Source organism: Lepus europaeus, chromosome 2 (assembly GCF_033115175.1).
Source record: "Lepus europaeus isolate LE1 chromosome 2, mLepTim1.pri, whole genome shotgun sequence".
Taxonomy (NCBI): domain Eukaryota; kingdom Metazoa; phylum Chordata; class Mammalia; order Lagomorpha; family Leporidae; genus Lepus; species Lepus europaeus.
Window position 1 is genome coordinate 594,768 of NC_084828.1, and position 12,227 is coordinate 606,994.

Genomic DNA, 12,227 nt, shown 5'->3' on the forward strand with positions numbered 1-12,227 from the left:
AGCACTGTGGCATAGCAGGTAATGCTGCTGCCTGCAGTGCCGGCATCCCATATGGTCACCGGTTCGAATCCTGACTGCTCCACTTCCTATCCAGCTCTCTGCTATGACCTGGGAAAGCAACAGAAGATGGCCAAAGCCCTTGGGCCCCTGAAACCATGTGGAAAACCCAGAGGAAGCTCTTGGCTCCTGGCTCCGGATCAGCGCAGTTCCGGCTATTGCAGCCAACTAGGGAGTGGACCAGTGAATGGAAGACCTCTCTCTCTCTCTGCCTCTCCTTTTCTCTCTGTGTAACTCTTTCAAGTAAAATAAATAAATCTTTAAAAAAAGAAAGGGGGGGACATGGTTGGGGGAGTGCAGTGCTGTAGTGTAGCAGGTAAAGTCATGGCCTACAGCATCTGCATCCCATACAGGTGCCAGTTCAGTCCAAGCTGCTCCATTTCTGATCCAGCTCCCTGCTAATCCACCCAGGAAAGCAGCAGAGGATGGCCCAAGTCCTTGAGCCCCTGGCTACTGGTTCCGGCCTGGCCCAGCCTCAGTTGTTATGGCCATTTGAGTTGTGAACCACTAATGGAAGACCTCTTTCTCTTTCTCTGTCTCTCCTTCTCTCTCTCTGTAATTCTGCCTTTCAAATAAATAAGTTTTACAAAAATGGAGGAGTGGGGCTGGCATGGCACAGTGGAGTGCCAGTTCAAGTCCCAGTGCTCCGTTCTGATCCAGCTCCCTGCTAATGACTTTTTTTTTTAAGGTTTATTTATTTATTTGAAAGTTACAGAGAGAAAGGTGAGGCAGAGAGAGAGAGAGAGGGAAGTCTTCCATCAGATGGTTCACTTCCCAACTGACTGAAACGGCCGGAACTTCCTCTGAGTCTCCCACGGTGTGGGACCCAAGGACTTGGGCCATCCTCTACTGCCTTCCCAGGCCATGGCAGAGAGCTGAATCAGAACTGGAGCAGTCAGGCCTCGAATCGGTGCCCACAGGGGATGCGGGCGCTTTGTGCCAGGGCATTAACCCACTGTGCCACAGTGCCGGCCCCATGACTTTCAAATAAATAAATAAATCTTAAAAAATAAAAAAGATTAAATGGGATGTGTAGAATACACTCAACCGAGTCTAAAACACAAATAGAAAGTAAAAACAAGGGCTACTCCTCTCTTGGAGCTCCCTCTGTGGCTGCTGTGGTAGAAGGTTTCTGACTTAAATAAATCTTGCTTTGCTCACTGCCTTGTCTGAACGGAAATTCTCCTTCTATGTGAGAGAAGAACCCAGGTCACCTTCTTCTTTGCAGTTTTCCCTGTAACAATACTACAATAAAAGAAGACTACAAGCTGGGCTGGCATCGTGGCACAGCAGATCAAGCGGCCGCCTGCAATGCCGTTATCCCATACAGACACAGGTTCATGTCCGGCTGCTCCACCCTGATCCAGCTTTCTGCTGGTGGCCTAAGAAAGGCAGTGGAAGATGGTCCAGGTGCTTGGGACTGCACTACCCACAGGAGACCCAGATGAAGCTCCTAGTTCCTGGTTTTGGACTGGCCCAGTCCCAACCCTTGTACCTATCAGGGGAGTGAATCAGAGAATGCAAGATCTCTCTCTGTAACTCTTTCAAATGAATCAATAAATCTTAAAAAAAAAAAGGGGGGGGGGGAGTAAAAACAAGTCATAACAAGTCATGATTATTCTAAATAAAAATGGAGGGGCTGGTATTACGGTGCAGCAGGTTAATCTGCCATTTGGGAAGCCCACATCCCCTATCAGGGTGCCTGGTTAAGTCCTAACTCTTCAATGCATCCAATCCAGCTGCCGGCTACTGCACTTGGCGGGCAGTAGATGCCCAGACAGAGCTCCTGAATCCTGGCTCAGCCTGGCATCCCCATGGCTTACTGCAGGCATTTGAGGAGTCAATCAGTGGATGGAAGATCTCTGTTCCTCCCTCTGTCTGTCACCCTGCCTTTCAAATAAACAATCTTCAATTTATTTGTAATTATTCCATTTCTTTTTATTATCAAAGGAAAAACAAGATTTATCACCCTATCGTACATATCACTGCCTAGTATCCTACCAAGCAATGGATACACGAATAGAAAATAACATGAACATTTGTACCATAAAGGAATGGATCACTCGAGTTGTTTTCTTTTAAAATTTATTTTAGGGGGGTGGGTGTTGTGGAACAGATTTAAGCTGCCACCTGTGACACCAGCATCCCATATGCACATAGGTTCAAGTCCCAGCTGCTCCACTTCCAATCCAGCTCCCCGATAACTGCCTGAGAAATCAGCTAATTGCTAATTAGCTAACTGCTAATTTCTCATTGCTTGAGAAAGCAATGGAAGATGGCCCAAGCAGCTGGAACTCTGCCACCTTTGTGGGAGACCAGGACAGGGTTCCAGGCTCCTGGCTTTGGCCTGGCCTACCCCTCGCCATTGTGGTCATTTAGGGAGTGAACCAGTGGATGGAAGATCTCTTTTTATTTTATTTATCTGAAAGAAGGAGTGACAGAGAGGGTTTAATCCCCAATGGCTGCAAAGGCCAGGACTGGGCCAGGAACTCCACCCAAGTGTCTTATGTGGGTGGCAGCGGCCCAAGCACTTGAGCCATTTTCTGCTCCTTTCTCAAACACATCAGCAAGAAGCTGGAGTGCAAGTAAAACAGCTGGGATTCAAACCAGTGCTCCAACATGAGATGCCAGCGTCACAAGCAATGGGAGCTCACTGTGTACCACAGCGCAAGGCCCTCTCTGAGCCTTTCAGACACCTGGCATTCTGAAGTGACACTAACAACACAGTAATCTGACCCAGTCTGCCCACTAACAACACTGTAACCTGACTCATTACTGCCCTGTCTGCCCAGCTCCCTCTAGCCCACCCCCCACCAGCAGGCACAAAATGCAACTTTATTTCAGTGTTAGACTGAGCTGAGCTGAGGAGAAAGGCAAACCTACCCAAACTATAACTGACTCCAAAATCAACTAGGGAAAGTTCTGCACTACTGGTCCCTCTGACCCTTCAACCCATTTAGCCAATTCAGAATTAACTATACTCCCTTAATCTGAGAAAATCAGATCAATGGTCACAGCAGCCATTCCCTCCACTAACAAGGGAATGAGAGCTGCAGGTGGAGGACTCTGGGCACTGGGCTCCTTGCCAGGCACCACTGTCACCCATGTCCAGACCTTCACCCAGGTCCAGAGGGCCTTCCCAGGAATCAGCACATTCACGCCCCACTAGCCCTGCTGGACCTGAACCCCCAACACAGACACCAAGCACAGGTGGCTCAAGGAATCCCAACTATTGTGCTGGGTATGGTCTTGTTTCTCCGCCTTTAATGTTTCTTTCATGATCTACTCAATTAAGCAGACACCTTCATCTTGCCCTCATCTTTAAATAGACAGTACACGGGGCTGGCATGACTCAGTGAGATTAAGCTGCCTTGTACCATACCAGCATCCCATATGAGCACCAGTTTTGAGTCCCAGCTGCTCCACATCTGATCCACCTCCCTCCTAACGAACCTGGAAAAGCCAAAGTCTTTAGGACCCTGCCACCCACAAGGGAGACTAGGATGGAATTCCAGGCTCCTGGCTTCAGCTTGGCCCAACCCCAGCCATCTAGGGAATGAACCTGTCTCACACCCTCCCTTAATAACTCTTTTAAATAAATAAATCCTTAAAAAAAAATTTATTTATGTATTTATTTATTTGAAAGTCACAGTTACATAGAAACAGAAGGAGAGACAGAGAGGCCTTCCATCCACTGGTTCACTCCCCAGTTGACCACAATGGCTGGAGCTGCACTGATCCAAAGCCAGGAGCAAGGATCTCCCACGCAGGTGCAGGGGCCCAAGGACTTGGGCCATCTTCTACTGCTTTCCCAGGCCATAACAGAGAGCTGGATCGGAAGTGGAGCAGCCAGGACTCAAATCAGTGCCCATATGGGATGCTGGCACTGCAGGCGGCCCCTAAATAAAAAAATCTTTAGGCCGGCATCATGGCTCACTGGGTTAATCCTCCACCTGTGGCGCCAGCATCCCATATGGGTGCCGGGTTCTAGTCCCGGTTGCTCCTCTTCTGGTCCAGCTCTCTGCTGTGGCCCAGGAGAGCAGCAGAGGATGGCCCAAGTGCTTGGGCCCCTGCACCCACGTGGGAGACCAGGAGGAAGCACCTGGCTCCTGGCTTCAGATCAGCACAGCACCAGCCATGGCGCCCATTTGGGGGGTGAACCAACGGAGGGAAAACCTTTCTGTCTCTCTCTCTCACTGTCTAACTCTATCTGTCAAATAAAAAAGAAATCTTTAATAAATAAAATAGTATAATCACTACTAACAAGAGGAGGGGAAAGCACCAACTCAGACATATCCAAACAAACCATGTAACTCAGAAGGTGATCCCAGCCTTCACATTTTACATGAAAAATCGACATTTTCTCTGAATAAATCAGATATCTGTGAGTTAGCAACAAACCTGCTGGCAAGGAACAGATCCGGAACGCTGTGCCAGTTGATCCTGCAGGTCCTTCACTTCCAGACCAAGTCTGTCAATAGTTTCTTCCCTACTCAGAAGTTTTGCTTCCAACTCAGTTATTCTGGCCTGGGCATTCTTAATTTCAAACTGATTCTGATCCACAGGCAAATATATTCTGTCCTTTAAAAGAAAAAGGTAATTATTTTACTTACACTCTCAAAACTCAAAGATCCTTCCACCCCGTTCCTGCCTCCTCTCAAGTCAAACTTCAATACCTTTCTCTAAACACAACTTTCAGAGCCACACATCTGCCCTCCTACTACGGATGCCTAACATGGACTGAATATTTGCACCGATGTTCACTGTCTGGTGCCTTCACAGCCACTGTGACTGCATCTGGAGACACGGCCTCTGGGAGGGAATTAAGGTTAGACGGGGTCATAGGGTGGGCCCCAAACTTGCAAGAGCAGGAAGAGACACCATGGGAGAGAACACAGTGAAGGCAGCCGTCTGCGGGCAGGGAGAGGCCTCAGTAGAAGCAGCCCTGCTGAGACACTGGTCTTGGACTTTGAGCCTCCAGGAGGCTAACTGGAGCAAGTTTCTGTCATGCCCCTTAAGTTCACTTTTATGTAAAAACGTGTTCAGGTTCTCATTAATAGCTTTCTTCAGCTTGAAGTTAAAAATGTCTCGTCATTCTTAACATAATTTTATATAGGAAATAGACAGATGAAAATACATCTGTGGTATTAAACTTCCATGGGAGAGGACAGCAGGTTAAATCACCACTTGGAATGTCCACAGTCCATACTGGAGTGCCAGGTTCAAGTCCCAGAACCAGCTCCCTGCTAATGCACATCCTGAGAAGCATCAGATGATGGCTCAAGGACTGGAGTCCCTACCACCTATAACGGAGACCAGGTGAGGTTTCTGGCTCCTGGATTCAGCCAGGCCCAGTTCCAGCTGTTGCAGGCATTTAGGGAGTGAACCACTGGATCGAAGCACTCCAATGAACTCAAGTGTCCTCATGCTCATTTCTTTCTGCCTCTCTGCCTTTCAAATAAATATTTTAAATAACTTTGTCTTCACGTGAGCAATTTTTTAATGTTTATTTCATTTTTTATTTATTTGAAATGCAAAGTGACAAAGAGACAACAAGTCTTTTGTCACTGGTTCATTCTGTACATGCCTGAGACCTCATGAGGATGAGGTCTGCCTAGGATGCACCAGGCAGAGCCAGGTAATCAGGAACTCCATTCATGTCTCCCGCATGGGTGGCAGGGACTCAGTACCTAAGCCAACATCTTCTGCCTCCCAGGCACATTAGCAGGAAGCTGGGTGGGAGGCAGAGGCAGGACTCAATCCCAGTCACTTCAATATGGGATGTGGGTGTCATAGGCAGCGTTTTAATCCATTGCACTACAATACTCACTCCCATAAACATTAAAAATAAAGACAAAAAACAAAAAAAAAACTGTACACAAATATTTTACTTGTTAGTAAATTTGTTTTTTACAGGGGTGTGGGCTAGAAATTTTGAAATTAGTTTGTATTTAAGGAATGTCCAAATAAGTAAGTATTATTAAGACAGCCACGTTTCTATCACTAAAAGGAGTTCAAAATAAGAAAAGTGGGAAAGCTAAAATGAATTCCGTTATTGGCTTAGAATTAAAAGTATCAGTGTAAACTCATTGCTTTTATATTCATGCAAATAAATAAAGAAATAGATAACACGTATGTGAATATGTATTTACTAGCTCTGTCTATTCAAAGAGCTTACAAACAAAGACACCCCAGCAATATAACCATGAGTGCAGAACTGTTGCAAAAAGGGAGTATCAGAACAAGGCAGGGGCCGGCACCATGGTGCAGTAGGTTAATCCTCCACCTGCGGCACCGGCATCCCATGTAGGGTCCCAGCTGCTCCTCTTCTGGTCCAGCTCTCTGCTAATGGCCTAGGAAAACAGTGGAGGATGGCCCAAGCCCCTGGGCCCCTGCATCTGCAGGGGAGACCCGGAAGAAGCTTCTGGCTCCTGGCTTCAGATGGGCACAGCTCCAGCCATTGCAGCCATCTGGGGAGTGAACCAATGGAAAGAAGACCTTTCTCTCTATCTCTCCCTTTCTCTGTCTGTAACTCTACCTCTCAAATAAATAAAAATAAATAAAAATCTTTTAAAAATTAAAAAAAAAACAAAAAACAAAAACAGAACAAGGCAGAGAATCTCAAAGAATTTACTGCTTGGGTTTGTTTGTGAGAGCATGTATCAGAAAAGCTTATCCTGCACCAAACACAAGCTGCAAGGGCTCAGTCCAGGTGAGGTTTCTGGACACAATGAAGGAAGGTCTGTGCTGCTTCCACTACTCTCCCACAGCCCTTGCTACAGCAGCTCTGGCAGATGGCTTCTCCAGGAGGCAGTGTCTCTAGGAAACCATACCTTCCTTGTCACAACTAAACAGAGCTTTCCTTTAGCAGCTGTTGCTTGAGACTGATTACTTGTCGACACCCCAAGTAAATGGACCTGTGTGTGCTAACATTTGAGACAAGCACACATAGAACTCAGATCTTGTCTTTTTTTTGCTTTTTTTTTTTTCTCTTTGACAGGCAGAGTGGACAGTGAGAGAGAGAGAGACAGAGAGAAAGGTCTTCCTTTGCCGTTGGTTCACCCTCCAATGGCCGCCGCAGCCGGCGCACCACGGCCGGCGCACCGCACTGATCCGAAGGCAGGAGCCAGGTGCTTCTCCTGGTCTCCCATGCGGGTACAGGGCCCAAGGACTTGGGCCATCCTCCACTGCCTTCCCGGGCCATAGCAGAGAGCTGGCCTGGAAGAGGGGCAACAGGGACAGAATCCGGTGCCCCGACCGGGACTAGAACCCGGTGTGCCGGTGCCGCAGGTGGAGGATTAGCCTAGTGAGCCACGGCGCCGGCCAGATCTTGTCTTCTTAACACCATTCTCCACAAAAAAGAATCAGAGCTTCTTAAACAAATGGTTGATTCCAAGGCCACAGCCAGAAAAGGGCAAAATAAACCTGGAAAATCTTGGTTCCAGGAAGTAAGGAGGTCTTCAAAAACAACTGCGGCACACTGAAAGAATATACAAGCCAACTCAAAGGAGGTCTCAAGGGCCAAACCTATGTATTTCAGCAACAAAATAAACATTGATATGATGGAGTAAAACCAACAGAAGAAAAGGAATGCCACACTGAGTCCAGTATGAGACCACAGTATAATAATTGAATAAACTGGAGAGAAGCAATAGCTTTTCCTTACAGTAGAATGCCAATTAATTTATGTGGCTAGAATGATAGAAATAAAAAGTCATCACTTGGTGAACACAACCGTAATAATTATTCAGGCAAGAAATGAAAGCTAAAACTGATGGAAGAAAATATGATGAGAAACGAGATTTTTGCAGAATTCTAAGTCTACACAATGTGTTTGTTAACTACAAAAGGAAAACCAAACTTTCTATCAGGAAGGAACCTGGCAGGCATAACCGTAATTAAGACATAATGTTAGCACCGTCTGTAAAGAGCTGTGTCAAATACCACCACCAGGGGCCCTCAGGTAAAGCACTGAACAGAAAACGTCATCACTTCTACAGCATTCTTTGCCAAAAGAAATGATGTGAATTTTATTTAGTTATTTTTTTTTAAGATTTATTTTTTATTTATTTGAAAGACAGAGTTACAGAGAGACGTAGAGACAGAGAGAGAGGTCTTCCATCCGCTGGTTCACTCCCCAGATGACTGCAACGGCCGGAGCTGCACCAATCTGAAGCCAGGAGCCAGGAGCTTCTTCCGGATCTCCCACGTGGGTGCAGGGGCCCATGGACGTGAACCATCCTCCACCACTTTCCCAGACCATAGCAGAGAGCTGGATCGGAAGAGGAGCAGCCGGGACTAGAAGCAGCACTTCAGGCCAGGGCTTTAACCCACTGTGCCATAGTGCCAGCCCCAAAATGATGTGAATTTAATCATGAGGAATTATCCACAAACCAAACTGACATGATTTCTACAAAATAACTAGCTAGTTTTTAAAAAGTGTCACAGGAGCAGTGAGCCATTGTAGCACAACAGATAAAGCCACTGCTGGGATGTCCACATGCCCAGCTGCCAATCTGAGTCCCAGCTGCGCCAAGCTTCCAATCCAGCTACCTGTTAGTACACACTATGGGAAGCAGCAAGGGATGGCTGACGTTCTTGGGTTCCTACCACACATTTAGGAGACCCAAATGGAGTTTCTGGCTCCAAGCTTTGGCCTGACTGCTGCAGGCATTGGAGGAGTAAACAAGTAGATGGAAAACTTCCCTCTGACTCTCCTTGTAAGTTACTCTTTCATATAAATAAATAAATCTTTTTAAAATAAATAAATCTTTTTTGTTTGTTTGTTTTGACAGGCAGAGTGGACAGTGAGAGAGAGACAGAGAGAAAGGTCTTCCTTTTGCCGTTGGTTCACCCTCCAATGGCCGCCGCAGCTGGCGCACCACAGCCAGTGCACCGCACTGATCCGAAGGCAGGAGCCAGGTGCTTCTCCTGGTCTCCCATGGGGTGCAGGGCCCAAGCACTTGGGCCATCCTCCACTGCACTCCCTGGCCACAGCAGAGAGCTGGCCTGGAAGAGGGGCAACTGGGACAGAATCCGGCACCCCGACCAGGACTAGAACCCGGTGTGCGGGTGCCACAAGGAGGAGGATTAGCCTACTGAGCAGCGGCGCTGGCAAAATAAATAAATCTTTTTTTTTTTTTTTTTTTTTTTGACAGGCAGAGTGGACAGTGAGAGAGAGACAGAGAGAAAGGTCTTCCTTTTGCCGTTGGTTCACCCTCCAATGGCCACCGCGGTAGGCGCGCTGCGGCCGGCGCACCGCACTGATCCGATGGCAGGAGCCAGGTGCTTATCCTGGTCTCCCATGGGGTGCAGGGCCCAAGGACTTTGGGCCATCCTCCACTGCACTCCCTGGCCACAGCAGAGAGCTGGCCTGGAAGAGGGGCAACCGGGACAGGATCGGTGACCCGACCAGGACTAGAACCCGGTGTGCCGGCGCCGCAAGGCAGAGGATTAGCCTAGTGAGCCGCGGCACCAGCCTGGCAAAATAAATAAATCTTTAAAAGAAAATTGGGGCCTGTGTTGTAGCACAGCAGGTTAAGTTGCTGCTGTGACTCTCGAATCCCATATGAGCGCTGGTTCCAGTTCCTGCTGCTCTGCTTCCAATCCAGCCTCCTGCTAACGTACTTGGGAAGGCAACAGAAGATGTCCAAATACTTGGGCCTCCGCCACCCACATGAAAGACATAGATGGAGCTTCTGTCTCCCAGCTTTGGCCAGGACCAGTCTTGCCTATTGTGGCCATCTGAGAAGTGAACCAGAAGATGGAAAAGTCTCTGTCTCTTCCTTTCCCTCAACCTGTCACTCTACCTTTCAAATAAATATTTAAAGTAAAGGGCCGGCGCCGTGGCTTAACAGGCTAATCCTCCGCCTTGCGGCGCCGGCACACCGGGTTCTAGTCCCGGTTGGGGCGCCGGATTCTGTCCCGGTTGCCCCTCTTCCAGGCCAGCTCTCTGCTGTGGCCCGGGAAGGCAGTGGAGGATGGCCCAAGTCCTTGGGCCCTGCACCCGCATGGGAGACCAGAAGCACCTGGCTCCTGGCTTCGGATCAGTGAGATGCGCTGGCCGCAGCGGCCATTAGAGGGTGAACCAACGGCAAAAAGGAAGACCTTTCTCTCTGTCTCTCTCTCTCACTATCCACTCTGCCTGTCAAAAAATATGTATATATATATATATATATATATATATATATATATATATATTTAAAGTAAAAAAACAAGCATCATGGTGAAGGAGGTGGCAACCACTTGGCTTAGTGGTTAAAAAACCAGAATCCCATATCAGAGTACCTGGGTTTTTTAGTCCTGGCTCCGTCTCTGATTGCAGCTTCCTGCTAATGTGTACCCTAGGGGTCATAGGAGTCAATGGTGATGGCTAAAGTAGTTGAGTCCCCACCACCCACCTGGGAGACATGGATTGAGTTCTTAGCTCCTGGCTTTGGCCTGGCCTAGCCCAGCCCCAGCTGTTTCATGCACTTGGGAAGTAAACCAGCCAATGGGAGCTCTCTCTGTGTGTCTGTTCCTCTCCTCTCTACTTGTCATTTAATAAATTTTAAAAAAAAAAGGCATGGCCAGCGCTGCAGCTCAATAGGCTAATCCTCTGCCTGCGGCGCTGGCACACTGGGTTCTAGTCCCGGTTGGGGCACCAGATTCTGTCCCGGTTGCTCCTCTTCCAGTCCAGCTCTCTGCTGCGGTCCAGGAGTGCAGTGGAGGATGGCCCAGGTCCTTGGGCCCTGTACCCACATGAGAGACCAGGAAAAAGCACCTGGCTCCTGGCTTCAGATCAGCGCAGCGCAACAGCCGCGACACGCCGGCCGTAGCGGCCACTTGAGGGGTGAACCAACGGAAAAGGAAGACCTTTCTCTCTGTCTCTCTCTCTCTAACTCTGCTGTCAAAATAAATAAATAAATAAAAATAAAGAAAGAAAGAAAGAAAGGCTTGGTCCCCCAAAGTCTTAATAAAAAAAAAAAAAAGGCAACAAAAAAAGACTGAGAGACTATCTGTCTAAGACTGGAAGCAAAGGACACACAACACAGAAATGCAATACAGCATCCTAAACCAGAAAAGGGGTATTAGTGGAACAAAGAGTAAAATCTGAAAGTTTACCATTACTAGCTCATAGCATTGTTTCACTGTTAAACTAATTCTGATAGTTATACTAAAATTAAGTAAGACTTTAACATTTCGGAAAGCTGGTAAAGGGTATCCAGGAACTCTGCTATTTTCATACATCTTTTCTGACATTATTTCAAAATCAAAGGTAAAAATGATAAAAATATTAATTTAAAATTTAAAAAAGATGTTTTTATTTGAAAGTTAAAAAAAAAAAAACTGTAAGAGGTGCTGGTGTTGTAGCACAGTGGGTTAAGCCACCGTTTGCCACCAGCATCCCACACCAGAGCACCTTTCCGATTCAGCTGCTCCCCTCCATTCCAGTAATCTGCTAATATGCCGGGTTGATGGTCCAAGTGCTTGGATTCCTGTCACCCACATAAGAGACCCAGATGGAGCTCCTGGCTTTGGCCTGGACCTGCCCCAGCCATTGTGGCCTTTGGGGGAATGAACTAGCACATGGGAGATCTGTGTGTCTCTCCTCCCTCTCTATATCACTCTTTCAAATAAAGAAATAAATATTTTTTAAAAAATAAAGTAATAAAGTTGAGGGCTGGTACTGTGGCGTAACAGGTTACACAGTATCAGCTGCAGCATCAGCATCTCATATGGGCACCAGTTCGAGTCCCAGCTGCTCCATTTCTGATCCAGCTCTCTGCTAACATGCCTGGGAAAGCAGTGGAAGACGGCCCAAGTGCCTATGCCCTTGTCCCCACTTGGGAGACCTGGAGGAAGCTCCTGGCTCCTGGTTTCACCCTGGCCCAGCCCCAGCCGTTTGCTGCCATCTGGGGAGTTAAACACCTGCTGGAAGATTTCCCTCTCTGTCTCTCCTCTTTCTGTTACTCTGTCTTCCAAATAAATAAAAAACAAAATAAAATAAAAAAGTAAAAAATGTTAATAATACAAAATGAACCTTTCTCCTCAAAGACTCTAGGCTGGAAACACACAAAGAAAAATCACTAGGAGTAAATATTGTGCCCCTTAGCAGAGCTTTCATTTTCTCAGCGTCACTGAGACATGGTTTCTGAGAACTGCTGGTTTCCTCTGAGAGAAACAATGAG

The 12,227-nt window shown here is 47.3% G+C and overlaps 1 protein-coding gene across 6 annotated transcripts in view; it reads right to left on the reverse strand.

Moving 5' to 3' along the window:
- The window catches only part of PCNT (pericentrin), a 150,837-nt gene that overhangs the window by 135,301 nt on the left and 3,309 nt on the right, over nucleotides 1-12,227 (reverse strand). For all 6 annotated transcript variants that reach the window (XM_062204173.1, XM_062204190.1, XM_062204156.1 and 3 more), the window contains exon 3: nucleotides 4,459-4,638. In XM_062204173.1, coding sequence (XP_062060157.1) covers nucleotides 4,459-4,638 — 180 coding nt within the window. The remainder of the gene's footprint in view (nucleotides 1-4,458; nucleotides 4,639-12,227) is intronic.